Source organism: Electrona antarctica, assembly GCF_951216825.1.
Source record: "Electrona antarctica genome assembly, chromosome: 15".
Taxonomy (NCBI): domain Eukaryota; kingdom Metazoa; phylum Chordata; class Actinopteri; order Myctophiformes; family Myctophidae; genus Electrona; species Electrona antarctica.
Window position 1 is genome coordinate 43,158,932 of NC_136796.1, and position 27,750 is coordinate 43,186,681.

The 27,750-nt window shown below is 42.4% G+C and overlaps 2 protein-coding genes across 2 annotated transcripts; one reads left to right on the forward strand and one right to left on the reverse strand.

Annotated features, from left to right (window-relative positions):
• Nucleotides 1-5,551: 5,551 nt before the first annotated feature.
• On the reverse strand, nt 5,552-19,211 carry nsmce1 (NSE1 homolog, SMC5-SMC6 complex component). Its single transcript, XM_079522418.1, has 8 exons — nt 19,066-19,211; nt 17,991-18,125; nt 16,052-16,173; nt 13,904-13,981; nt 12,400-12,546; nt 10,403-10,519; nt 7,117-7,243; nt 5,552-5,949 (listed from the first exon to the last, which is right to left on the reverse strand). The coding sequence occupies exons 1-8, from the start codon at nt 19,088-19,090 to the stop codon at nt 5,912-5,914; spliced, it is 789 nt and encodes a 262-aa protein (XP_079378544.1). The 5' UTR covers nt 19,091-19,211; the 3' UTR covers nt 5,552-5,911.
• Nucleotides 19,212-19,268: 57 nt separating this feature from the next.
• LOC306938646 (bridge-like lipid transfer protein family member 2) lies at nt 19,269-27,413 on the forward strand (the record flags this gene model as incomplete). Its single annotated transcript, XM_079522908.1, has 2 exons — nt 19,269-19,277; nt 21,228-27,413. 2 exons carry the CDS (start codon nt 19,269-19,271, stop codon nt 27,411-27,413), a joined length of 6,195 nt encoding a protein of 2,064 aa, XP_079379034.1.
• Nucleotides 27,414-27,750: the final 337 nt, after the last annotated feature.

Here is a 27,750-nt window from a genome sequence, read left to right on the forward strand (position 1 = left end):
CATTACTAGATTTAAAAAGTATCTAAAAAAATCACACCCGTGTGAACTGAGTGGTGCAACTCCCCTCCCTCCCCCCCCCCCCCCCCCCCCCCCCTCTCTCTCTCTGTAATTAACAGGCAGCAATACTATATCTCTGTTTCTGGCACAACAGCGCCCCTGGTACTCATGAGTCACACATGAGTCACACACAAACAAACACAGCCACAAACACAGTCACAAACAGGTGAATGTCACGGACATTGCTGTTCCTTGGAGTGGTTGCACCACTCAAAAACGACTGTCTGGAGTCTCTGGACTGCCAGGGAGTTTGTGTCTGTGTGCCTTTCATGTTTCCTGGAGGATGAACCCTATTTTGATGACCCCATGGGCCTTTCCTCTAGCGCCACCCTCAGGCCAACAATGTCAACCGCGCACCCATGATGGTGATTCATGAATCATGATTACATTCAGATTTCCATCGAATGTACTCATATTAATGACCAAACCATTGACAAACACCCAGTGATGGAAGAAGTACATTCTTTACTTCTACAGCTTTTAACCTATAGATAGACAAATTAACACCCCATCCAGGGGATGACAGCCTGCCATCGTTTTTGCACAAATTGAGAAACTGAATGAGGGTATTAAAAGTGTAATTAATGCCATACTGTACCTTGAATGTGATATCAGGCATGTTCAGCTCAAAAGTGCTAGCAATGATCTTAAAGGACAGAACATAATATAGTTTAGTTGATTGGAAAAAAAGACGAGGGGCTCTATTTTTGTCCATGCTAAACCCCTTATCCTTAAAATACTTTGCCTTTTTTTTTTTTTTTACTATTTCGAACATTTTTAAATAGTTAAAATAGCCAATCTACAAGCTCACAACGTGTCAATGTAGATTGTCTATTTTAACTATTCAAAAACGTTTTTCAAAATAGTAAAAAAAAAAAAGAAAAAAAGAAAGAAAAAAAAAAAAAAGGAAAAGTAGTTTAGGCATAAGGGGTTTAGCATGGACAAAAATAGAGCCCAATATGTGTTCTTTGTTAAAGATAAAACACAAAGTCATGGACTCATTTCGGGGTGCATACTTAGTTTAAACTAGTCATTGGTTAGACATGCGTTAAGGTTAGGTTTAGGTGTGCTGCCGGGGACCGCATGTAAATCAGACGGAGCATCGACATGCGGACGCATGTCGGACTAGCGCCTGCTCCCGTGCTTGCGGTTATGGTTAGGGTCTGCGGTGGGTTGTCGTTTGTCGGTGGGAGGTTAGGTTTGGGGTGAGGGTTTGAGATAGCTTGTAGTTGTAGGACTAATAACTGGTCTAACCCAGGGGTTCTCAACGTTTTTGGCCGGGGACCCCCGGAAATGCTTTGGCAATGTCTCGGGACCCCCGCCCCGCCCCCTCCCGACCCCCAATATAAATTGACTGCTACAATAACCTTAACCCATTTTGGGCGGGATCCCCTTTTGGTGTTTTAAGCATTATGTTATAATTTAGCTATTGAAAAATAGCAGATCTACAAGCTCATAGCGCGCCACCGAGTGGCACGCTACGAACTTGTAGGTCTGCTATTTTTGAAAAATCGTGAAAAATCGTGGAGAAAAAAAATAAATCTTATTTTTTTTATTTCTTTTTTGAAAATAATTTGGGGACCCCCTAAAATAATTTGGCGACCCCCCGAGGGGTCGCGACCCACGGGTTGAGAACCCCTGGTCTAACCAATGACTAGTCTAAACCAAAAACTGTCTAAACTAAGTACTGCACCCCTTATTTCCCCTATGGTCCTTGCTAACCTGGTCCTTGCTAACCTGTTTGAAATGTTTCTATACTGTATGCCAGGGGTTCTCAACCCGTGGGTCGCGACCCCTCGAGGGGTCGCCAAATTATTTTGGGGGGTCCCCAAATTATTTTCAAAAAACTGAATGGCTGTAAAGTGGAAATGAAGAATTTACATATAGTACACATATAGTACATGCATACACCTTCCCTAATGATGATGGTTTCAGTATTTATTTATGGTGTATTGTCTCTATTATTAAGGTTATTGTAGCAGTCAATTTATAATGGGGGTCGGGAGGGGGCGGGGCGGGGGTCCCGAGACGTTGCCAAAGCATTTTCGGGGGTCCCCGGACAAAAAGGTTGAGAACCCCTGGTGTATGCCACAATTATGCTTTTAGTTGTTTTTTAGATGCAGGCAGACCAGCTCTGGCCATAGTAGTGCATCCAATGGTAGGCCCTTGAACCTTTAAAACAAACAAAATAAATGGTGTATCATGCCTGTGTCACCATGATTTGTAGCCTCAGAGGTGCCACAAGTGTCATTTTGAAAAACAACACACACACACACACACACACACACACACACACACACCAACCATCAACGGAATAGGCCTATTGCCACATTTTGGCAGTGACTGCCCTGAGCGTGCTGTTGCCCCGGCCTCAATGTCATCTTGAAAACACTCTAGCAGGTGAAACGGTCACCCTCTCACATCCACAATGATGTCAAACAAACACACCCACCTGCTTGACCACAGCAGACTCTGCTGCCTGGGGAATGGACACTTCCTTCAAACCCACCACTTTGTCATCTGAAAATACAAACTATAGGTCAATTCAACCACACAGCTTTTGAATTCGAATGAATTCAAAACACACACACACACACACACACACACACACACACACACACACACACACACACTCCCCCTCTTTGAATGGTACATGTCTAATGCCACTCAAGATGAAAACATAGCCCCGTAGCTATGGAAACGGTTTTGTGTACAGATGGGAGTTCAAATAATTACACAACCCTCTGAAAGACAGAAATACAAACCGTTCCTGTCGAGCCTCCGCAGTGCAATCCAAGCCTTTGATAAATTAGGTTTGTCCACACTGACATTAGACATGTTTTGTTATCTTCTGTATAGTCCAACGTAAGAAATCGCACCAACATCAGCAGATTCTCCTCCCAGGCCACTTCAGAAATCACAGTCAAGCCCCACCAATACAATCCTCCTGCATGTACGCATGCGTTATTAGGGTAATGGTGGAATTTCAGAATAAAACCTGTTATTAATCAATTGAGACGTGAGGCCAATTCTACAAATGCCACCTAAAACAGTGGTTCTCAAACGTTTTTGTAATTCCAAATTATTCCAACATTTTTCACTCACTCATTAGTTTAAATAATTAAACTAGAAAAAGTGCCCTTCTGGGCACAGGTCTCCACCAGGAGGATAGGAGTGTGTGTGATGTTTGGCAAAATGTTTAGGAGCAATATAAACGTGTGTGTGTGTGTGACGCGGCTTGGCCTGTTGTAGCGCAACCATGAGGCTGATTAGAAGACTGTCAAGTGGCATTTCTTCCAAAGCCTAGTGGGAATATGCATGCACAGTTTCACCACAAACGGACGCTGCGTTGAGTAGTTGTGGCGATTTGTACAAAACGGGTACAAAGTGGGCTACTCCTGAAAAGTTTAGAAGCCAATTGTAGCCAATGAGGGTGGATTATGAGAAATCAAACAAACCCGTCTTGATCACATGATTGGAGAGCATGTGTACCGATTTGCGTGAAATTTGGATAAAATCTGAAGGAGTAATATTAGAAAATGTGTTTTACATATGTCGGCCTCATGGTGGCGCTATAAAGAGCAGATAATTCCAGGGAAAGGTTTTTCCTTGGCCTCTAGCGAGTTGGCATACAAAGTTATCCACAGATCCGTGCAGTTGAAAATGTTCATGTGGCATTTCTTCCACAGCCTAGTGGGAATGTGCGTGCACAATTTCAGGGAAATCACACGATGTGTTCATGATTTGCAGCATTTTGTTTGAAACTGAGCACTCCTGCGAACTTTGGAAGCCAATCTTAGCCAATCAGGATGGAGTCTGAGAAATCTGAAAGACCCGTTTCGTTGAATGGCTCTAGAGAGACTGTGTACCAATTTGCGTGATGTTTGGACAAAATCTGTAGGTGTACTGTCCAAAAACTTGTTTTGCACAAAGCGGCCTCCTGGTGGCGCTATAACAGGCCGCTCTGGAAATTTTGGGGCAGAGGTTCATCGTTGGCATCCAGGGAGTGTGTGTGCAAAACTTGGCATCGACCAGGTTAACGGTGCCGGAGATTAGCTGTTCACAGACGGAAGGACGGACACACACACACACAGACACACGGACGGACGGACGGAGTGCAAAACATACTCTCTCCCCATGCCTTCGGCCTGGTGGAGACAATGATACTAAAGGTGCTTTTCCCGGTTGTAATGGCTTAAAACAAGATGTTATTAATTTACTAGAATCTTCTCACAGATAATGACATTCTGGAGTGGAATTTGAAAATGAAAGCATTCTAAAATGCTGTATGATCTCTCAAATTCAAATTAGAGTTACATGTCCACACCGTTCACCACCTTGTGACAATCTACAAGCTTGCAACGTGTCACAATCCTGTGAGATGTGCTGTTTTCACTATTATAGTAGGCTACAACAAAGTAAGAGACAAAGGGCTCCATTTCCGTCACGCTAAACCCCTTATCCCTAAACTTCTTTGCCTTTTTTATACTATTTTTCTAAACATTTTTGAATAGTTCAAACTAGCCAATCTACACTGCCACGTTGTGAGCTTGTAGACTGGCCATTTTAACTATTCAAAAAGGTTTAGCAAAATAGTAAAAAAGGGCAAAGTTTAGGGATAAGGGGTTTAGCGGTGACGGAAATGGAGCCCAAAGGGCCCTTTTTGCCAGTGCTATACCCCTTATCCCTAAACTTCTTTGCCTTTTCTACTATTTTGAAAAACATTTTTGAATAGTTAAAATGTTTTCAAAATAGTAAAAGAAAAAAAAGAAAATAAATAAGTTTATATAGGGGTATAGCATGGCGATGATGTATGATCTACATTAAAGTTAAAATAATGTTTTACTGCTCTTCAGGCAATGCAATTAAACCAACAATAAAGTAACCCTAACCCCTATTTTGCTGCTTGGTCAATGATTTCAAGATGGGGAAATAAAATTCCTTCCTTCTCTGCGGCCCCATGATCCATTTCCAAGTGTAACACTAAAGCCTCACTGTCACCAGTGTGGGAAACGGTTCAGCCGGGGCGGTCATCTAAAAGATCACCAGAGCATTCAGCAGAGAAACCTGATTGAATTGAATGAAAATACTAGTGATCATGAATAATTTGACCCGCCCTGCCAAAACAAGTCGACATTTCTTGACACAACCCGCAGGTTACAGGTCAACCTGCGCATTACTATTTGACCAGACCCTTCCAAAACGTTTTACAAAAATGGACCTGTATGTGCCATCACTGGCACACTGGCAGTGGAAAAGGCTTTGCTACTTGATGTGAATAAACATAACGTGTGATAAAAATCACACAGAGGAAAACCTACAACTGCAAACAACATGGGAAGAGTTTTTGAGCAAAGCGTTGAAAGGTTATCGGTGAAAACTAAAGTTGGAAAAGGCTGCTCTCTGAAAGATACCTTGGACCATGTAGTGATACGCTCACTGACAACCATGCATATTTAAACATCCGTGGGTCGTTGAAATTAGAACATTGTAACATCTTTTCATATTATTTTATTTTGTAAATAAAAATGTCTTTTCAACAACAAAAACATATATAAAAATGGGGGAAAAAAACAGAGGCCAACCGGGTGCTCACAGAAGATCAGGTCTGAGCACTCACAAAATGTAGCGAGAGAGGAAGTAAAGTTAAAACATCAGGGTGAGAACTTTAATTCCTCTTTTGAGTACTCGGATCTCCTCTTCCTTTTTAAAACAAAAACGTATCACCAAAGAATTCACATGGGAGAGGGGGTCCTTTCAATGCAACAACAACAACAAAAACACAATATTTTAAAACAAGAAAAACAAGTCAACAGAAACGCCTTTGTCTGTTGAAAACAGTAGAGATCCTTCTTCATCTTTCAGGCTGGGACTGACTGGGTCGCCTCAACACTGAAAGAAACAGTTGGATAATTAACAGATGCTGAAAACACTGAGCTTGTAGATCTGCTATTTTGCTGTGAGTGACACGACAGTTGAGTGTATAAATTAAGCAATAAACTGCGTGTTTACAAACTATATTCAAGTTACATTCCTCCTCCTCCTATAAGTAACTATTTTATTCATCACTCAAAAAACAAGAAATAATAAATCTATATATGCATGTCTATGATATTGTTGCCGTTGGGCAGACACCTTGTATGTCCATATTTATATTTGTCCTTGTAGTTTTTTTCATACATCCATGCCCTATTTTACACTTTGTCATAATGACAGTGGGGCACAAAAATAGCTGATCTACAAGCTCACACCGTGACAAGTTGCGTGCTTGTAGATTGACTATTTTTGCCATCTAGGGAAAAGGGTCAACTTTAGTAAGTAATAAGTATGTTCAAGGGTTCAATGTCTGAAACCAGCTAAAACCATTAATTGACAACATTAACATTGATAATGTAGCATTCAAATGTAGCAGATCTACAAGCTCAAAACAAGTTGCTTGGCACCACACTTCAAGCTTGTGGATCTGCTACTTTTGTGACGCTGTCGTTGTAGTATGATCACGTAGGACGTTCATTTACAAAAAAAATATATATTTTTTTTTTAAATGGAGAGAAGCAGTTTCTGCCGACAGCAACATTATGATGACTGCCAAAGAAAGGGAATCCTCATCATTCTCAAGGTGTGGAAAGACACCTCGCACCAAGCGCAGGATGCACCCTGCCAGCTCTTTGTGCACCCCTGCCCTCAGGTAAAAGACTCCGGTGTAATACCTCCCGCTTTAAGAATAGCACTTATCCCGAGGCTGTTCGCCTCCTGAATGCTGACCCTCTTCTCACTCGCACTTTACAGCGTGAAGCTGCTTTGTAAGAAGGATGAACTGCGAGGAATTGCTATTTATTTACCATGAATTGTAACGTTGCATTCTTCCTATTTATTGGTCTCTCTCTCATGAATTGTAACGTTTTGCATTCTTTTTATTTATTGGTCTCTCTCATATGATGTTTGTACTTTTGTATCTTTTTCTACCGTCTGAATATGTGATGTCTGTTTTTAGAGCACTGAAACAAATTCCAATCAACTCTGTTGACATGGCAATAAAGTATTGAAGCTTGACATTACCAGGGATTTCGTGTGGCCAGTATTCCTCACAGGCAGGGCACCGTGGCTCTGCTCTTCCTTTAAAGTATCGGGCGACACATGGGTTGTGCATCTTTACTCCACACGTAGGACTGTCACACGACTGGCACTGAAAGGAGGTCACGTTCGATTAGAGGACATTAAAATCTCACGACTGAAACGTTTTGTCAGGCCAGCCCCAGGTCCTCATCTGTGAAAAAGGCAGCGTGAAAGTACCCGGTCCCCACCACCACAATTAGGACAATATGTAGAATTATGTTTCTTAAACAATTGCAGATTGCAGGCTTTAACTTTTGCATTCATGAGAAATACCTGAGACAATTTTGATGCCTCTTACACAGGTAATTGTGTGATCAATTCAAAGACTATGTGTACAGTATGTCCACATCAAATACTTGAATCTTAAAATAACAAACTAACTGAAAATAACGGATCTACAAGCTCACAACTTGACACATGAGCTTGTATTTATTATCTATTTTTGGTGTGCTTCGAAGACATGCGGCCTTGTATGGAATCCAAATGACAAAAATCAGTTGTGGTGACTGAGAACTTGGTCATATTCATACAAATATAAGACAAAAATGTTTCACACAAATCAACAATAGAGATAGGATCCGACAGGAAACACGCACATCTCCAGAAATTCTACAGGTGCTGGTCAAAAATATACGTACAATGTAAAGGAAGGGACGTCCGCACACTGATTCACTGCTCCCAGGAAAATTATTATTATATTTCTTGAACAACGTTTCGACCGTTGTGGGTCTTCGTCAGGTAAGACGAAGACCCACAAGGGTAGAAACGTTGTTCAAGAAATGAAGAATGTTCCTGGGAGCAGTGAATCAGTGTGCGGACATCCCTTCCTTTGCATTACACTTTTTTTTTTTTTTTCATTTTATTTCGCACATAGTGTAACACAATACAGTACAAATCATAATAGATAACAATTCATATCTTTCATAATTCATTTGTCTTTCATACAGTATCTGATACACCTATGACGAAAAGGAGCAGGAAGAAGAATAAATTCTTATAAATACCTGCCCCCTTTTCACTTAAAAGTTTAGTTTACTTTATTGATTGGCGCATACACATCTAAACAAAACAAAACAAAAAAACAAACAAAACAAAAACAAAACAAAAGAGAAAAACAAAACAAGCAAGAAGTTGAGCAATGACACGTGCAACAAATGACAGCTCTAGCTCTAGTTAACCTATTCATCGTCTTCATATTGTCTAAACATTTGATTTTTGTAATTTCTTTTAAATTGGCAAATATTTGTACAACCCTTTAAATTGTCATCCAGAGAATTCCATATTCGGATTCCTGTTATTGAAGGACACATCAGTCTTTGAGTGGTCCGTGCAAACTTATGTTTGAAGTCAAATTTCCTCCTACTATCCCTACTTTCTGAACTAGGATCGAATAGCTGTTGTAGATGAACTGGTAATGTTTTGCTTTTTGCCCTAAACATAATTAATAAGGTTTGTAGCTTCACGATATGTTCAAATTTCAATACTCTCGATTTTATAAATAGACTATTTGTGTGATCTCTATAATGCACTTTGTGCATGATTCGTACTGCCCTCTTCTGTAATAAGTATAATGGTTTTGTGGTGGTCATGTACGTATTCCCCCACACTTCAGCACAATAACTAAGATATGGAGAAATTAATGAAAAATATAATATTCGCATTGCTTCCTTTTCTAGCACATGCTTCACTTTGTTTAAAATAAAAATGCTCTTTGAGATCTTTTTCTTAACATGTGCTATATGGGATTTCCATGTTAATTTGTCATCCATTATTACACCTAAGAACCGAAATTCTGATACTCTTGCGATGGCCACTCCATCTATGGATAATTCCACCTGGTCATCCTTTTTCCTATTTCCGAAAACCATGAACTTCGTTTTTTCCAAATTCAGCGAGAGCTTATTTACATCAAACCATTTTTTGAGTTTTTTCATTTCATGTGTAATGGTCTCAGCTAAATTATTTAAATCATATCCAGAGCAATGAAAATTTGTGTCATCTGCAAACAAAACAAATTGTAATAATTTTGATACGTCACAAATGTCATTAATGTATAGATTAAATCATTTGGGTCCCAAAACAGAACCTTGAGGGACTCCACATTAAATTTTCATACACTCTGATGTGTTACCGGCCCACTGCACATATTGTTGTCTATTGTCTAAATAGCTTCTCATCCAATCCAGTACCATTCCTCTCACGCCGTATGTGTATAATTTAGAAATCAAAATTGAATGATTCAAGGTGTCGAAAGCTTTTTTTAAATCTATAAATACCCCTATTGTATATTTATTTTCATGTGTTGATGTTGATATTTCCTCCATTATATTCATTAAAGCTGTTGCTGTGGACCTATTTTGCCGAAAGCCATATTGGCATTCACTCAACAATTGATGCTTTTCAATAAAAGCATCAAACTTTTGTGCAAAGATCTTTTCAAGCACCTTAGAGAATTGTGAGAGCAATGACACTGGTCTGTAATCAACAATGTCTTCATAGGAGCCTGTACAGGAGTTTGATGAATCTCTGAAGATGCCATCATAGGTTCAATTTTCAAGGTTTCTTCATTGTTACATCCAAGGTTATAATAGTTTTGTTTTTTTCATTATAGTTTAGTTTTAGTTAGTTTTGGCTTTTTTTCTAATTCAGCTAGTTTTTGCTAGTTTTTATTTAGTTTTTATTTTGGTGAAATGCTTAGTTTTAGTTTAGTTATAGTTTAGTTTTAGTTTTTCAAACTAAAAAACTATAACTAAAACTATAAAAACTAACACTATAACTAAGGGTATTTTTTCTATAATTTCAGTTAGTTTTGTGAACACACAATACAGTTTCAGTTTAGTTATCGTTTTTAATTTATTTTTAGTTTTTATTTAGTTTCAGTTAACTAAAATGTTTTTTTAATTCTAGTTTTCGTTTTTTAGTTAACTATTATAACCTTGGTTACATCTTACACATCGTGTACACAAATGTCGCTCACAGAAAAGAGCAGACATACAAGCTCACAATGCGACATGATGTGAGCTTGTAAGATCTGCAATTTTCGACACCATCGTACGAGCAGGAATCAGCCTTAATTCCTTTCATCTCTCGTATTCCAACCTTGCATTTTTGTAAGTCACTCTGGGTAAGATCACCTGATATTTCCCCATACGTTACTTTGCAAATAATAAACTAAGCCATACAAAATGTGAACCACCTAACTACAGTACAAGACAAGGCAGTAATGTACCTGCAAGACGATGTTGTGGCAGATTTGGCAAACTTTGACCTGGTCTTGATACATTGTACGGATGTAGGGTTCCATCTCTATAATGCATCTGGTGGACAAAGTGTAGAAACCCTGCCTCTGAATGAAGACAGAGAAAACAAATCAATACAGAACAAAGCAAGAAATGTCATCTAGTTGTCATTTGTAGAATCGTCCTCGGAGCTAAATGGGTTAATGTAATGCTACGTATATATTGTATTAACATAGTAAAGCCTTGCCTTATTCATTACAATAACGTTTACACCGGATTCAGGCTTAGGCTTCACTCACACCTTCACAACAGAGCTCGCAATTCATTTCCAATGGGAGTCACATGGTTTGACACAACATTTTTGTTGTATGAGGGGGAGGGGAGGGGGGCAGTCGAAACACAGCCGAAAGCCGTACAACAAAAATGTTGTGTCAAACCATGTGACTTCCATTGGAAATGCATTGGGGCGGCCATGACACTTACCCTTTGTTTACATCTACCATGCAACAATGTTGTATGCTAGATGTGAAGGTGTGAGTGAAGCCTTAGCAATGTCTGCTGTTAATGGTAGATTTTGAAACTCTTAATGAGTGGATTTTGCAAAACAGGAAAATTAAAACGGGAAATTAACATTATTTGCAAACCTTTTTTGCAGATATGTCCTGGTTATGTTATACAGCAATAAGTAGAAATGCTTCATACAACACAAGCACCCTCTAGTGCAGTGGTTCCCTAACTTTTTTCTCGAGACCCAAAAGATAAGTTTTATGTCTCCCCGGGACACAAACAAGCGAAAATAGCCGATCTACTGTTGAACTGGGGACCGTTGAATGAACACGTTACAATGCGATATATTGTGAGCTAATTCTTAAAAGTACGTTTAATGGATTTTGGAAATATAATTATAATTATTTTGAAAATAATTTTGAATTAGTTTCACAAAAATTGGGATTTGAAAGTCTTTTGAAAAAATATTTTCAAAAGATTTCAAAAACAAAATTTAGGAAACAAAAAATAAAGGGGTATTTGCTGTTATTATTTTGGGGAGGCTGTGACCTGAAAAGGTTGAGAACCCTTGCTCTAGCGCAGGGGTTCTCAACCCGTGGGTCGCGACCCCTCGGGGGGGTTTAAAAAAAAAAAAAAAAAAAAAAAAAAATTTTAAATTTTATTTTCACTTTTTTTCAAAAATAGCAGACCTACAAGCTCGAGTGGCGTGCTACGAGCCAAATTATTTTAGGGGGTCCCCAAATTATTTTCAAAAAAAAAAAAAAAAAAAAAAAATTTTAAATTTTATTTTCACTTTTTTTCAAAAATAGCAGACCTACAAGCTCGTAGCGCGCCACTCGGTGGCGCGCTATGAGCTTGTAGATCTGCTATTTTTCAATAGCTAAATTATAACAATGCTTAAAACACCAAAAGGGGTTCCCGCCCAAAATGGTTTAAGGTTATTGTAGCAGTCAATTTATATTGGGGGTCGGGAGGGGGCGGGGCGGGGGTCCCGAGACATTGCCAAAGCATTTCTGGGGGTCCCCGGCCAAAAACGTTGAGAACCCCTGCTCTAGCGCAGTGGTTCCCAAACCTTTTCATGTCAAGGACCGCCAAATTGACACTAATTATCCCGCTGACCCCCATTTTAAGAGATATGCCAGGGACCCTCATAAGATCATTTTTTGTACGGCTCCAGCAGTGATTCTCAACCCGTTTAATTTGAAGGACCCCCAGTTTGACATGAATTAGGCTAAACGGACCCCCATTTAATGGCATTTCTATCTCTGAGACACCAATTAAAGGACCCGTTAGTGTCCATTTGGTTCCATTTGGACACTCTCCGAGTTACAGTCCCATAAGGGTCCATTTGGTTCCGAACTATCATTTAGCTGGGGACCCCCTGGAACTCTCTCAAGGACCCCTGGGGGTCCCCGCCGGACCCCACTTTGGGAACCACTGCTCTAGTGGACAGAAGTGACACATCATTGCGTCTTCGAACCTGACTGAGCCACTTGTCTTGTACGAGTCGACTCAGCAGGTGCTCCGTGTCGCTCTTCTTCAGCTTCTTGGTCTGCATGCTGTCGGTGCTGTTCAGGATGTCAGTGGAAGAGGCCGTCCCGTCATCAGATCCCACGATGAGGTCCATCTGAAACACATAACAAATGAATGATCTTTATTTGGATCTGCACAAAAAAGCGCAATACATGATATAGATCCAAACACTGATCAGAAGAAAGTTACATTATGGTCAAACCAGATACCTGTATGACTGCTGCACATGCTTATTAACATTCTGGGCGGGAACCCCTTTTGGTGTTTTAAGCATTATGCTCTACTTTAGCTATTGAAAAATAGCAGATCTACAAGCTCATAGTGCGGCACCGAGTGCCGCGCTACGAGCTTGTAGATCTGCTATTTTTGAAAAATCGTTAAAATGAGGCGAACATCTTTGAATATATATCCTTTCAGAGCAACATTTTAACCAAAAAAACACACACTTTTCACACATGAGGTACATAAATGTAACTCATACAAGACTCTAGCAGTGTTACATGTTCTTGTTTTGTTTTTCAAAGTGACCGTCAGCAGTTCTAAGACTGCTGACGGTTTTTATGAATGAATTAATTTGTATTTCCGTGTCTTGTCGTAAAGACCCATCCCTTATGGGGATTATAAGACACCTAGGGCTCCATTTTCGCTTGTAGACTGGGCATTAGTTAAAATGGCCAGTCTACAAGCTCACAACGTGTCAATGTAGATTGGCTAATTGAACTATTCAAAAATGTTTTTCAAAATAGTAAAAAAAAAAAAAAAAAAAAAAAAGGCAAAGAAGTTTAGGGATAAGGGGTTTAGCGGTGACGAAAATGGAGCCCCTAGGGCTATATCTTGCGCCACCCCTTACCCTTTATCCCTAAACTTATTTGCCATTTTGAAAAATGTTTAAAATAGTTAAAATTGTCGATCTACAAGCTCACAACATGTTGACGTAGATCGATGTAGATCGACTTAAAATGTTTTTCAAAATAGTAAAAAATGGAGCAAAAGTAGTAAAAAAAAAATTAAAGAGAAAGAAACCAAAGGGAAAAAAACACAATACACATGCATACTGTACAACTATGTACACATACTTTAAATACAGACAGTGTATAATATGTCAGTAGTTCAAACTTCTCCAACTATGTGAATATGTTTGAAATTTGCGAGGCATAACATTGTTATTAAGTATTATGCCACATAACAAAAACAAAAAAAAAACTTTATTTGTATAGCACCTTTCATGACATGAAATGCAGATCAAAGTGCTTTACAGAGCAGTGGGGGAAAAAGAAAAAGAAAAAAAAGAAAAGCAAATGCATAAAACATTAAAATAATAGCAGTAATGCAATACAGCGAGGACACGAATAACTAAGGATTCTAACTAAAGATGTAACTCATGTTACGAGCGTTGCGAGTAAATGTGTCCACAAGAATTGTGATTGTTATTTTGTGAGCGTTCAACTCACCGTTTTCCTGAATAGCTCCAGTTCATTGTCAGCGTAATCTGATGACATCCTTGTGATGTCCGTCTCAGCCATGTTCACCTGGGAAGTAAACACGCTGTCGGTCTTGGTGGCAAGTTCATTTTCTATTTAAGATGGCCTAACATTATTATATATTTTTTTCCAACGTGGGCTGTATTTTCCAATCATGCTGTTATAACAAAAACTGCATTACTTCAATGATGAGTTTCACATGCTGGAATTACCATTTGATGAGGCCACACGTGATATACTGTGTAAAGCAAATAAGCCAGACAGAATCAGCCGTTGGCACAAAAAAAATTGCCTGCCGGCGGATTACGGTCTGGAGAGGCTCAATTGTACGCCCATTTCCTACACCAGAGAACTGGTGTGGCCAATCGGGACACGGTATGCAATATGGGCGGGCTTTGGTACAGTGATGTTCAATGCTTGAGACCTTTGACTGACAGTAGCTCTGACCAATTGCGTCAAAGAGAAAATGTTTGAACCCGCCCCCCGGGAAACAAGATCCATACACAGCATCTCCAGACTCAAATACCACACGACAGTGTGATTTGAGTCTGGCTTATTAGCCAGGCTAATTCAACACTACTACTACTACTACTAAACTGCATTCTTCTGGTTATGGCATAGGCCGTTATTATTCCAGGACATGCAAGTAGATAAAGACAGATAATGCAATAATCACATCCCTGGTATGCCTCTAGTATAGCTGGAGATCTGTCTTGCATCGCGACTTCCCCGGCTCACTGTCTCTATCTAAATCTAAATGATATGAAGCAAAGCTGTCTAATGGAAAGATAAATAAATAAATGCAGGTTTGTTTTAGCCAAATATCACTACTTGATTCAGAAAAATCCTATCCCATTCCCCATCTTCTTTTTTATTTCTAAAATTTGACCCAACATGTGATGAAGACGGCAGCACAGCCTCTCTGGGTGTCTTATTATCCATCTCCCATACAAATGTTTTTAAATGCTCCGTTTTTAAATCAACAGGATTTCCCTGTCTAGGAGAATAAAGGCCAAGCTGAAAGACATTTTGTCCTTTAATGCAGGGGTTCTCAACGTTTTTGGCCGGGGACCCCCGGAAATGCTTTGGCAATGTCTCGGGACCCCCGCCCCGCCCCCTCCCGACCCCCAATATAAATTGACTGCTACAATAACCTTAAACCATTTTGGGCGGGAACCCCTTTTGGTGTTTTAAGCATTGTTATAATTTAGCTATTGAAAAATAGCAGATCTACAAGCTCATAGCGCGCCACCGAGTGGCGCGCTACGAGCTTGTAGGTCTGCTATTTTTGAAAAAAAGTGAAAATAAAATTTAAAAAATCTTTTTTAATTTGGGGACCCTCTAAAATAATTTGGCGACCCCCCGAGGGGTCGCGACCCACGGGTTGAGAACCCCTGCTTTAATGAATAGATAAAACATAAAAACCCAGGATCCCCATGTAGCTTCATTGCAGAAGAAGTAGTGTTGGGGTATTGTGTCTAAAATATCTGTATCTCAATGTGGGGTCCCCAGTCCCAGATGCATAGGAGACACCTTGTGAGTTTGGAAATCTGATGTAAAAAAAAAACATTATTTTGAAATATTGGGAATATTCTTGAAACATTTTAACAACACAATATTTCTATGGGGGCCTCTGGGACAAAGTATTTTCGGGTGCAGTACTTAGTTTAGACAGTATTTGGTTTAGACTAGTCATTGGTTAGACCAGTCATTAGTCCTACAACTACAACCTATCTCAAACCCTCACGCTAACCCTAACCTCCCACGGGGCAGCACACCTAAACCTAACCTTAACCCATGTCTAACCAATAACTAGTCTAAACTAAGTATGCACCCCAGTATTTTCAAAAGGGGTTTCCGCAGGGGTGCATACTTAGTTTAGACTAGTCATTGGTTAGACATGGGTTAAGGTTAGGTTTAGGTGTGCTGCCCCGTGGGAGGTTAGGACTAATGACTGGTCTAACCAATGACTAGTCTAAACCAAAAACTGTCTAAACTAAGTACTGCACCCGTTTCCGCAACCAAATACTTCATTCATGTGAGGCTCCTTGACATGAAGGAGTTTGAGAACCACTGGTCCATCCAAGCTACTGTGGTGCATTTAGATGAGTGACTCACCAGGGCATAATACTGCAGACCGTCCTCCTCAGACATTCCCTTTCTGATCTGCATGAACAGGGGCTGCAGCTGAGAGTTGACCACATCAATGAACTGATCCAGTCTGTCCTGAGAATAGGTTCCTGCAACATGCATCATGAAAGGTTTACTTGACCATTAGTTGTACAACTTTTTTGAGTGGTGTAAACCACTCCTACAACTGGCTTTTGTGTGCAGAAAAAAATGACCGGTTGCTATGTTCAAAATAATTTCTGACGTAATTAAATCACACCCGGGTGAACTGGATGACCGTAGCAACCGTGGTCATTTTCTCTGCACAAAAAAAGCCAGTTGTGAAATCACATCCAGGTGTGATTTCATTACGTCAGATCAGAGCTGATCAGGCTATATAATACCTTACCTTATATAATACCTCACATCGGACAAAAACTCCAGCTGAATCAACTTCATGGTCACAAATCATCACATCAGAAGACGAGTCTATATAAAACCTTACACCACTCAGTTCACACGGGTGTGATTTTTTTTTGTACGATTAGCATTGTTGCATACAATTGTGTAAATAAAAATGTCACTAAGCAGATGCCAATTAACTTTAATATCCCATTCTGGGCAGGAACCCATTTTGGTGTTATAACCCTTCTGGACGGGAACCCCTCTTGGGGTTCTGTACATATATTTGATGCGGCTACAGTATATGAATATTTGAAGTTTTTCAGAAAACTTTTTTTAGAATCGGCCTCTGTCAAAAATGGGATAGGCAAGCCAGCCGGACAGCGTGCCGCGGGTTCGACTCCCGAGCCCGACGGCCTTTTCCGCGTGTCACTCCCCAATCCCTCTCCCCCTTTCCTGTCGAATTACTGTACCCTATCAATAAAAGGCAAAAAACACAAAAAAAAGATCTTGTAAAAGCAGTGGAAATAGCTGATCCACAAGCTTACAATGCGTCACGATGCAACATGTTGAGAGCTAGTAGATCTGTTACACACATTTATTTTAATAAATAAACGTAATAAAACTTAATATGTAATACATAATAATACAACTTATTTCATACATTTTCAAAAGAATCATTGAACTTCCCGTTTACCAGTCCTGACACGAGAACAATATAAATGGAAAATGTTGCATTTTATAGCGCTTGTACTTTACATAGATTGTGCATTGCATTACAGTACATTCACACACACACACACACACGTCCATACACCGATGGCGGTGAAAACCAACCATCAGTAGCAATTAGGGTCTCAAGAAGCTCAAGGACACTTCGACACCAGCTCTGGGGGAGCCTGGGATCGAACCGGGAACCCTGTTGTTCCCATCCGGACGCTGTACCGGCCACTCTACCCCTGAGTCACTGCTGCCCGTAATGTCTAACCCTAACCCGGCTATATCCAGGGTCCTGCTAAACTGGGCTTGTACCCGTGTTTTACGAAATGCCAGTAATGCCATTTGGAACAGAAATGATCAAGCACTTGAGGAAGAAGTATACATTATGGGGCGCCCGCTGGCCAAGTGGTCCAGGCTCATGCCACATATACTGTAGGATTTGGCATGACAGCGCGCCGTGTGTTCGAGTCCCGTTCATGTCTCTTGGTAGCCTGTAGGAGCCTAGAGATGTCTCTGCTATAGCCTGATAGCTATTGTTTTTTGTTACAGCCTGTCTGTTATGGTTCAGCGTGGGAAAAACTACCATACCACGATCTGTGTCAGACTGTGTGTGTCTTGTACTTCTCCCCATGATATCATGTACATTAAAGCATACCATCATCACCACCTGCTAGACTATCGTCTTGACTCCCATTGCCTCATCAATATTACTGATTGATGCAGAATCAATCAAAAATCAAAAAGAGTCAACAGTCTGGTAACGCGAGACTAATCACGCATAAGCAAAAGCATGAAGTTCACTTAAAGTATACATAAAATACCACACCGTTGTGTGCCTCACAGCAGTGCTTATAGATATTCCTCGCCTCCACCTCGTCGACCAAGCCATTGGACATCATAGTTTGCAGGAACCGTCGATGGCTGTCACCCATAGGCATAGCTCGCGCCATATCTGGACTGGCTGTGAAACAGAAAATAACAGTGGTTATACAATGGTCAACCCATTTTGACCTGGGAACGATGCTACAAATGTTTTCTGAAAAACCCATGTTTCTATGTCAGTGGTTCTCAAAACATTTTCATGTCAAGGACCCCCAAGATTATATGTAATTGGCCGCCGACCCCCCCATCTGAAAATATGTTGTTCCAACCTCCCCAGAAGCAAAGATTTGAGTTAAAAACGTTCGCTCTGAAAGAATGTATATATTCAAAGATTTGCACGATTTTTCAAAAATAGCAGACGTACAAGCTCGTAGCTGAGCTTGTAGATCTGGGCATGCTCCCTAAAGTTGATAAAACAATGCTAGACAATACAATTAACTGATTCCATAGCTAATTAGTATTCCCTCTGCCCCTCCCCTTACTCTCTCTCTCGGAGAAGTCAGATGTCCAAATATACACGATTGACGAATCGCTTAATTTAGGCTTGTTTTCATAGACCATTGTTTCTCTCGTGAAATTTGCAGTTATTACAAAAATTATATTAAATGGAGGTCCGTGGGCAAATGCATATCAAACTGGGGGAACGCCCACCATTCACAGTTTGAAAGGGTTGAGAATCAAAATAGTCAAATCACAATTCCACTGGTGCAGTCTAATTACTTTACTTAGCGTTACAAATAAATAGTCACGTTGAAATTACATTTGTAATTGGTTCATTGTCTTGGAAACCGCTGTTATTAGATTCATATTCGTCTCCTCAGTGTCCACTCCACACAGTGTCATCATCACTGAGGGGGCTACCAGGAAGTTTATAGCAACGCACTTGCTGCTAGCATGCTTGCTAACCTTCATCTTCATAAAACAAACCGAAATGTTTCGTTAGGTTGATACCAGTTACAGTAGCTATATGGTAGTTCCCAGGACTTGAGTCGGTTGTTTCTGTGATGAATTTTACTCACTTTCGCTCGCTTTGTCCAACTTCATCAGCCTGCAGGATGGAGCAACAGTGAGCGCGGTGTAGCAGCAGCAGCACGCGCCTTAGTTCCACATGCAATACACACAAATGTGTGCCCTATCAAATTCAGTGACCAGTGGGGGGCGCGGTTGCTCAATTTCTGCAATAAACCTCACAATATCAGTCAGAGCCATCTAATGCTCTGGGATGTCTGGGGTCAGTTAAACTCTATGATATGACATATGAGTTCAGCTCTGTTGGGAGTATAGTAATCTCTCAAGAACAGATTCGAGCTCTGCGAAGGTAGGAACTAGTAACTAAATTGGTCAAATATTTGAGTTTTTTTTTGAGGGGCGCAAGCTATGATGCTCACTTTGCTCATCTTTGTGTGTCTGTGTACTACGGCAATGATTTGATTGGCTGAGCACTGAAAGTGATGTATGATGACGTATGATGATAAGAGCGCCCCTGACTTCACACAAGTGTGATTTTCTTAGTTAAAACTTGAGTAATTGATGTCCTTGCAGAGTAGACTCACTAGACTGCTGCATTTTTTTCAGGAAAGGGAAAAAATCACACATCATCATCATCGTGCTCACTGCTCAGCCAATCAAATCATCACATACTGTGTGTAGCATTGCGCGGAAGCGGGGATTGAACCCGGGGCTCCCACTCGCCAGACCAACGTGCCATATAGGCCTATAGGCTTAGGAAGTACCTCCATTGTATTATGACGGTCTCAGAGCCATCTAATGCAGGGGTTCTCAACGTTTTTGGCCGGGGACCCCCGAAAATGCTTTGGCAACGTCTCGGGACACCCGCCCCGCCCCCTCCCGACCCCCAATATAAATTGACTGCTACAATAACCTTAAACCATTTTGGGCGGGAACCCCTTTTGGTGTTTTAAGCATTGTTATAATTTAGCTATTTAAAAATAGCAGATCTACAAGCTCATAGCGCGCCACCGAGTGGCGCGCTACGAGCTTGTAGGTCTGCTATTTTTGAAAAATCATGAAAAAAAAATAATCTTTTTTTTTTTTTTTTTGGAAAATAATTTGGGGACCCCCTAAAATAATTTGGCGACCCCCCGAGGGGTCGCGACCCACGGGTTGAGAACCCCTGATCTAATAGAAGAGTTACGATATTGAGGGGGCAGAAAACCGAGCGCTCGAGCGCTGTTCATGCAGCCTGAACTGAGCCAAGCTGGAGTTGGAAACATCATTGTTTTCAACGAGGGCGGTGCAAACAAGAGCTATTTTAAGCATGTGTGCAACATGACAACTGTTTTAAAGTATTGTACAGTAACAACTAAGTCTCTGTAATGTTTATGTTGTACTATTACTACAAAACAATTTAAAATAAAAGGGATTTAATATCATTAAAGCTGTTGCCTAAGTCCAATGCATTTCTGCCTACTTCCGGTCCAGGACTTGGCCCAGTTGGTTGTCCCCATTCTCAATAGAAGTCTATGTAGGAGAGCCGCCATTGGACTGGCCCCATGAAGTGAACGCAGTTTGCGTAACTGTCTATATCTAAGGCTCTGGACAGTCTGAAAGGCCTGAAACCTTGTCCAAATAAGGAGTCATACGTCATAGTGCCAGATCCATGTAGTCAGAAATCCACATAGAAGCCTGCCCAAGTCATCTTGACATAGGCTACTGACCACTACATGCATCCAGTTCCATTTAATTATGTAAATGTGTGTGCAGTAGAAAAGAATGTCTAATGTTCAAGAGCGTATAGTTTGTGTTGTAGTGTGACGTCAGACCAAAGCTTTGCCAAACCAATATAAGTGAGTCGATGCAGAGGGACAGGGAGACAGAGAGATACGGAGAATGAATGACAGTGAATTGAAAAGATGAAGACAAAGATTGTCAGAGAGACAGACAAAGAGAGTGAGACGTTAAAAGTAATGTAACGTGGTTGCTTTTAGACAACCACACTAATAATAAGGACGGTGACACAGTCAAAGACATACAAAAGAAAAACAGCAAGACTGGATTTCTCTGTTGGTTTATGACCCCATGAGCCTGACTTTGGGTGCCAATAGTTTGGGACAGAATGTCTTTCTTGCTCATTTGCTTTTTCACAGTTTTGCTGCCAATCCTAATCTCTGTCTTTATCAGGTGGTATATATGTTATTTTGTAATCGTATCATGGTTCCAGAATGCATTAAATGCTGAAGTGGAGATCGAATCAGTAGGGACGTGGCCTTTGACCGAGATCCGAGGAATTAGGATCCAGTTTCATCCCCATCACACACTGGAAATTGACAGAATTTGGATTTCAAGTAAACTTTTGAACCAAGACTTGCAAAGGTACTTGGTATTCTGTGTTGGCAAAACCAGAGTAACGTTTGATGTGCAGGTGCCACTTAGACCTCTTGTGAAGAAGAGAAAGTCAGGAGAAGTTCCCAAAACCCTACTGTTTCTTTCAAGGCTGCTGTCAATCCACATTGACTCTATCAATGTGAAGCTGCTGAACTTCACCCCGTCAAAATATCTGTGGCACATTACGATCAAAGGAATTACCATATTACTTGACCACCGGAGTAAAAGGTTGGCATGGGACCTTTCCATGGGGCAGCTAAACAGTAAAGTGCTTAAAAGGAATGGATCAGACATACCGGTATGTCTTGCTAAAGTGTCCCTGAGCCTACTGCTTTCTGGAGATGTGAGCTTGCCAGAACTGAAGCCAGGATGTCTCTCCCTGTCCATGAAGAGTCTTACAGCAGAATTGCACGAGGACCTCTTCCTCGGAGAGGTTCTGTTACCCTCACCATTCTCAAAGAGCATACACAATGCATCTGTTGGTGAAAGCTTTGAGTTCATCCAAGATAAAGCTGTGGAACAGTGGCATCAGCTGAATCCCCAGAAGGTCAATGTGGAATTGGAGAACACCAATATAACACTGTCAATGCACAGCCAAGAAAGATACGTAAATTGGACACTGAAGTCTCTGACGTTGGCCTATGGGCGTGAGAGCGAGCAGCTTGTTTTTCTCTGTGCTGCTAGTAGCCTGGAACTCCTTATAGAAAATACACTTCTCTCTCAAAGTAGACAAAGAATATTTTTCCTGAACACCATCAGGACTGACCTGCAGGTAAACTCGATAGATATCGCGGGGTCAGTCACAGTCAACACCTGCATCCTCCACTACCGTCACCAGGACTTCTCTGGTTGGTTGGACCTACTTCCATGGGAACAGGTCATTCACAGGACAGCAGTGCACAGAAAGAGTTGTTTCCCTCACCTGCATGCCCCTGTGATGATCAGGTCCTCTGTGTCCAAAATCAGTGTTTCTGTTGAGCTAGCAGATGCCACACCATTTTCCCTGGGATTCATATCAGCCAGCGGAGAACTGCAGCATCTGCTGCGTGATATTAAAATTAAGGGCATCTCCATGGACCACTTCTGGTGGAGGGTGGGCCAGGATTCCCATATTCAACAGGCACCTCACCCACCTGGGAAACACGTGTGGGGAGAAGCACTTATCCTAGACTCCCTCAGTCTTCAGGGGAGTTTCAACAGACCCCACGTGGAGTCTGGCAGCCATGCTCCCAGTCTAAGCGTGCAGTTCACTTTGAAGGGATTCCAAGTGGAGCTCTCGGAGACCTACACGCTGTGCCTGTCACGCCTGCTGTCCCTCTTCAGGCTGCCCGGTGACAATAAGAGTCCAGAACAATCAGTCTCAGTGTTTCTGCTTTGTTTCTGCTCTCTCAAACTGAATTGTTGTCTGGATGATGTCAATGTGTTCACATATTCTAATCTGGCAAGTGCTGTGTCTTTACGGCTTGACACGATTAGGGTCCAGTGTACTGGGGAGAATTCTAGAGTATCTCTACATGGTGTTAGTTTGTCGCTACTGAAGACACTCACAGAAAATGTGGAGACTTGTTACCCGGCCTCGCAAACCTCAAAACCTGTTCTCCAACTTAGCGCCATAGCCTTCGATCATAACATTAACATGTGGACTTTAGAGGTTCAATGTGAAGAGGAGGAGTTCAGTGTGGAGTGGACACCATCTGACCATATGTTCTTGTACCGGTGTGTGACCGAAGCATGTTCCTGGTGGATTATGCTTCGTGCAGAAAAGGGGGCGGACGATCCGGTCAAACTGACGGCAAGTGAAACGTCTTCAGGCCAAGACCTGTGTGTGTGTGTCTATCTCGGTCGCACACACCTGAGGGCCCACCTGAGTGAGTTAAACTACATCATCCTGCACACGCAAACCCTCTCCCTCTCAATGAATGCCAGCTCCATCAGCATGCACTCATCTCACCTGTACCTCAACTTTGATGGCAATGATATATTCTCTTTCAAAGAGCTCGACATCAAGACACACCAGGAGCCACCAGCAGACATTCAGCTGCACAGGGACCCCTTCCCTTCCCTTACCACCCCACAGAACCGCGTCTGGGTCTTCACCTGCCCAAGCTTGGCTGTGGAGTTTCCGTACAAGTACAACTTCTCTGACACATTTGACAAGGCCATCAGTGTGCAGAAGTGGCTGCAGACCATGGACAGCTCAACAAACCCATCCACCATCATCCAACGCCTGCCACCTGATCTCGTTTTCAGAATCAGCCAGTTCTCCTTTGTCTTCCTGGACAACATATTCGAGACTAAGCTGCATGACAACTACGAGCTCATGAAGGATGAGAGCACGGAGACCCCCATGCGGAAGCAGCTGCTGGACAAGGAGGTGCGCAAGCAGCACGGGCAACTGCTGCCTGCAAGTACAATCAAAGAGGTGTACACATTGCTGGACAAGGAGAAAATGGAGGTCTACATTAAACGCTCACGCCTTCTCCATGCCAACACGCCCATGAGGAAGTCCCTCCTAGACTGGAAGGTGTCAGAACTGGAGCTGGTGGTCCTGGCTGACAACTCACTCCATGGGCCAGAGAAAGTGAGGCAGCAGCTGAGGGACATCGATGGGACCAGTCCCTTCCCCAGAGAGGGACTCCCTTTGGTGGTCCACTGGTGTCGTGTTGTCAAGTTCAAACTCAGTACCTGTATGGTGGCAATTCGGGACTACCCACGCAACCTGCTTGAGAGCCGAGATTGGGAGCTGTCAGGACGTCTAATTGCCGCACAGCAGGATGGACACGGACAGACTTATTACAAAGACGTTTTGTCGCTTGGCTCACCCGGGGGAGATGTGCCAGTCAACAGAAATTTGCTTCCACTCAAGCTCTACCACGACTTCAAATCTAACATATCACTATACACTATTGTGTGGGGACCATGTTGGCACCCTGCCTTTGCTTTGATCTGTCAGGTGCTTCAGATGCTGACAAAACCCACAAAGGATCCTTCACCTCCCCTGGCCTGGTGGGACAAAATGCGTTTTCGGCTGCATGGACGATGGATAATGGATATCGATCATTTCAACTTTCACCAGCTGGCTACAAAGGACCCATACAATACAACTGAAAACATCCACTGGGAATGTAATAAGTTCAACTTTGCCTGGAACCCGGAAAAGGAACCTGGAAAGTTTACTTTCAAAGGGGACGTGGATATGAATGTCAGGACAGCCTCAAAGTATGATGATATCTGTTTCCTACACCTGCCCAATCTACACATTACCATCAAATTGGAGTGGCTCTGCCAAGGTAATGCCAACCCCCATGACCATCATGCTGTAATGCTCTGCTGTACAGAGAATGTTACAGGAAACTGTCATGACTCCTACAGTGCCTTCCGTTCTGAGAACCTCAACCTTGACATCTCCATGGACCTCAACCAACACTGTGGTACAGAGCCTTATCAGCCCATGATCCTCCTGTACAGCAGCACACTGCAATGGATGCAGAACTTCTTGGCCACTTGGACCAGTGTTTCTTGGCCGATCTGCAGGGGCAAGCTATTCCACAACTTTGCGCCCACTGGGAAGAAGTTAAATCAACATTACAAGCAGTTATCCTTCAAGGCTGCCTTCCCTCAACTACAAGTCCGTTACCAGGCCTCCCCTGCCCAGCAGAATGGTATCCAGGTGGAGTGCAAGAAAGGACATGTCTTCAGCACAGGAGCACAGACACTTGTCTCACCGGCTAGTACTGTGATAAGAAGACCGATCTCGGAGTGGAAATTGACCCAGATGGTTAGCAAACTATCAGAGCTAACAGTCCACCTGATGGCCTCCACCTCAGATGAAATGGCTGACCACCATATGAATGCCAAGGTGAACAGGTCTCACCTGCTCAGTCTGTCCTCACTGAGCTACCATCGAGCTACGACGGACTACATACACAAGCTGTGCTTGGTGGACTTGCGTGTCTCCTGGACCACCACAAATAGGAACATAGCCATTGGGCTCTTTGATAACTATAGAAATGTGGCCCTGTTGAAGCGGAACCTCTCCACGGAAGCTCTGAACAGTCTGTGGATAGACACTCAGTTGCAGGCCAAGAAGCTCAAATGTTCCAAGGGGCTAGAGGGGGCTCCTACCTCAGCCCCCACTAACCCCACCCTTGAGGAGCAGACTGATAAGCTTGTGGTATCCTCCGAAGAGAACTCTGGTGTGAGCGACCAGCGGTGTGGCACCGCAGCCTCTCAGACTGATGATATTTATAAGCACAACTGGCTCATCGAGTTGGTCAACTGTCAGATGATGTTACGCGGTACAGAGACGGCAGGCTTCGTACTGACTTCTGCAGCCAATGCACGGCTGTATCAGTGTGAGCATCAAACAGCCTGGTACAGTAATACTCTCAAGCAGAAGACCAAATGGACTTGCGAGCTGAAAGACATGCAGTACTTTGCCACTATGGAACCCAACCCTTCCAAACACGAGGAAAGGCAGCTGTGGTTAGAGGTGAAAAACATAGAGAAGCACAGGCAGCATAACCTGGGCTCTGTGCTAGAGTTGATCGATAGTGGCCAGGCTGTGCGAGGAATAGTCAACACCACCACAGACTGGAACCAGCCATCCCAAATCAAAGAGACCCAGCAGTTGCAGCGTATAATCTCCCGCTGTAACTGCAGTATGGAATACATCAGCTACAGCCATGACATTGACCCAGAGCTGGCCGCGCAGATTAAGCCACCAGAGTTACCGAATAAGCATGAGAAGGCAGACAAAAAACAGGCCAGGGCTGTGGACACCATCACCCTCACTCATGAAGACAAACTCGAGATCTCCACTAACCCATTCCAGTATGCTATGATCCTGGATATATTCAACAACCTGTTGCTGCCCGTCGAACCCAAACGAAAGGAGCACAGTGAGAAGGAGCAACGTGTCCGTTTCCAGTTGAACATCTCCAATAACCATGAGGAGCAGCGCAGCAGCATCTTGCATCTCCAGGTGGAGGTCAGGCAGCACATTGCTCGAATCAGATCCCTGGAAAAAAGGATTTACTCCAACATCAGGGCCCAGTCTGAGGAGCTGGTAGAGAACAATGTGATGCTGCAGAACCAGCTCGATGAGGAGAAAAACGACATGCAAAAGAAGAGCGAAGAACTCAACATCCGCATCAGGTGTTTTAAGGACTTCCAGCTTCAGCTGGCACATAAATTGGAGCTGCCAAAAAACCCAGAGGATGTCAGTGTGGTGAGGAGAACTGTGATAAACTTAGACCAGGCTCACTGGTGTTTAACTGAGGATGACGGCCAGCTTGGCATTGCAGAGCTTGAACTAAAGAGTTTCATGTACAGAAAGTTGAACATGTCTGATGACAAAGCAGAGCATCTCCTGGAACTGGGTCCGTTCACAATGAACAACCTGTTGCCCAATGCTACATATAAGGATAAGGTAGTACTTCGTCCTCAGAGTCCTTGTCTGTCAGGGACAGACAAGTTTGCTTTGCGAATATACAGCAAAGTGTGCGTGGTGGGTATCTCTGTCAACGAACACTTTGAGGTGAACGTGGTTCCTCTCACCATCCAAGTCTCACAGAAGTTCTACGAAAAGATGATGGGATTTTTCTTCCCGGGAAGAAATGTTGAGGAGGAGGAAGTCGGCGACGAGGAGTCCCGGAAGCGTGCAGAGCATCCTGTTGATGACTTTGATAAGATGAAGGAACGGGCTGCCATGAACAATTCCTTCATCTACATAAAGATCCCTAAAGTGCCGCTCTGTGTCAATTACAAATGGTATAACGACCAGAACCTAGTTCTGCCTGGTCTGGAGTACTTCAACAAGACCTGGACCTGGCTGGACTTTGCCAAGACTGTGAAGAGGGACAGTGTGAGTGAACTTCGTAAACAGTTCATTTTTAATAAACTACCACTACGTTTACCTGCTTCCGGTTCCGAACGGGCGGACGATAGGAAGGCCAACCTCCTCGGCGTCAGCACGACTGACAAGAATTCTAGCAAGAAGAGGCGGAACAACGGGAGGTAGCAAAGCTGCTCAGAAATCATAAGGTTACCCTAGGTTAGTGTCAGTTTGACACAGAAACCCATATAACTGCTCCTAAATTCACAGCTGTCGGTATGTGAATGGGTGAATGTAATGCATATTTAAAAAAAATCTTTTCATAAAAGGTGCTGTTAATGCACCATTTACAATTCATTGACATACACACACACATTCCACAAGTTTCATACCTTTACCTCAACAAAGGGAGCCACATCTACACATGTTTTTTTTTATTCAGGAAATTATGAGTCTATTAAGCTCATTCACATTTGCTTGAAATTACAGCAATTTACGGTTATATCTGATTTCCTGTATACCG

What these genes read in the sequence shown, in the direction of transcription:
- nsmce1 (XM_079522418.1), bottom strand. Translation starts at nt 19,090, where the DNA reads ATGAAGTTGGACAAAGCGAGCGAAA. An exon ending in TGGAGCTATTCAGGAAAACG is followed by an intron (nt 12,547 to 13,903) that starts GTGAGTTGAACG and finishes TATGTGTTTCAG; the next exon opens with ATGGACCTCATCGTGGGATC. An exon ending in CTGGCCACACGAAATCCCTG is followed by an intron (nt 5,950 to 7,116) that starts GTAATGTCAAGC and finishes TGTTTCTTTCAG; the next exon opens with TGTTGAGGCGACCCAGTCAG.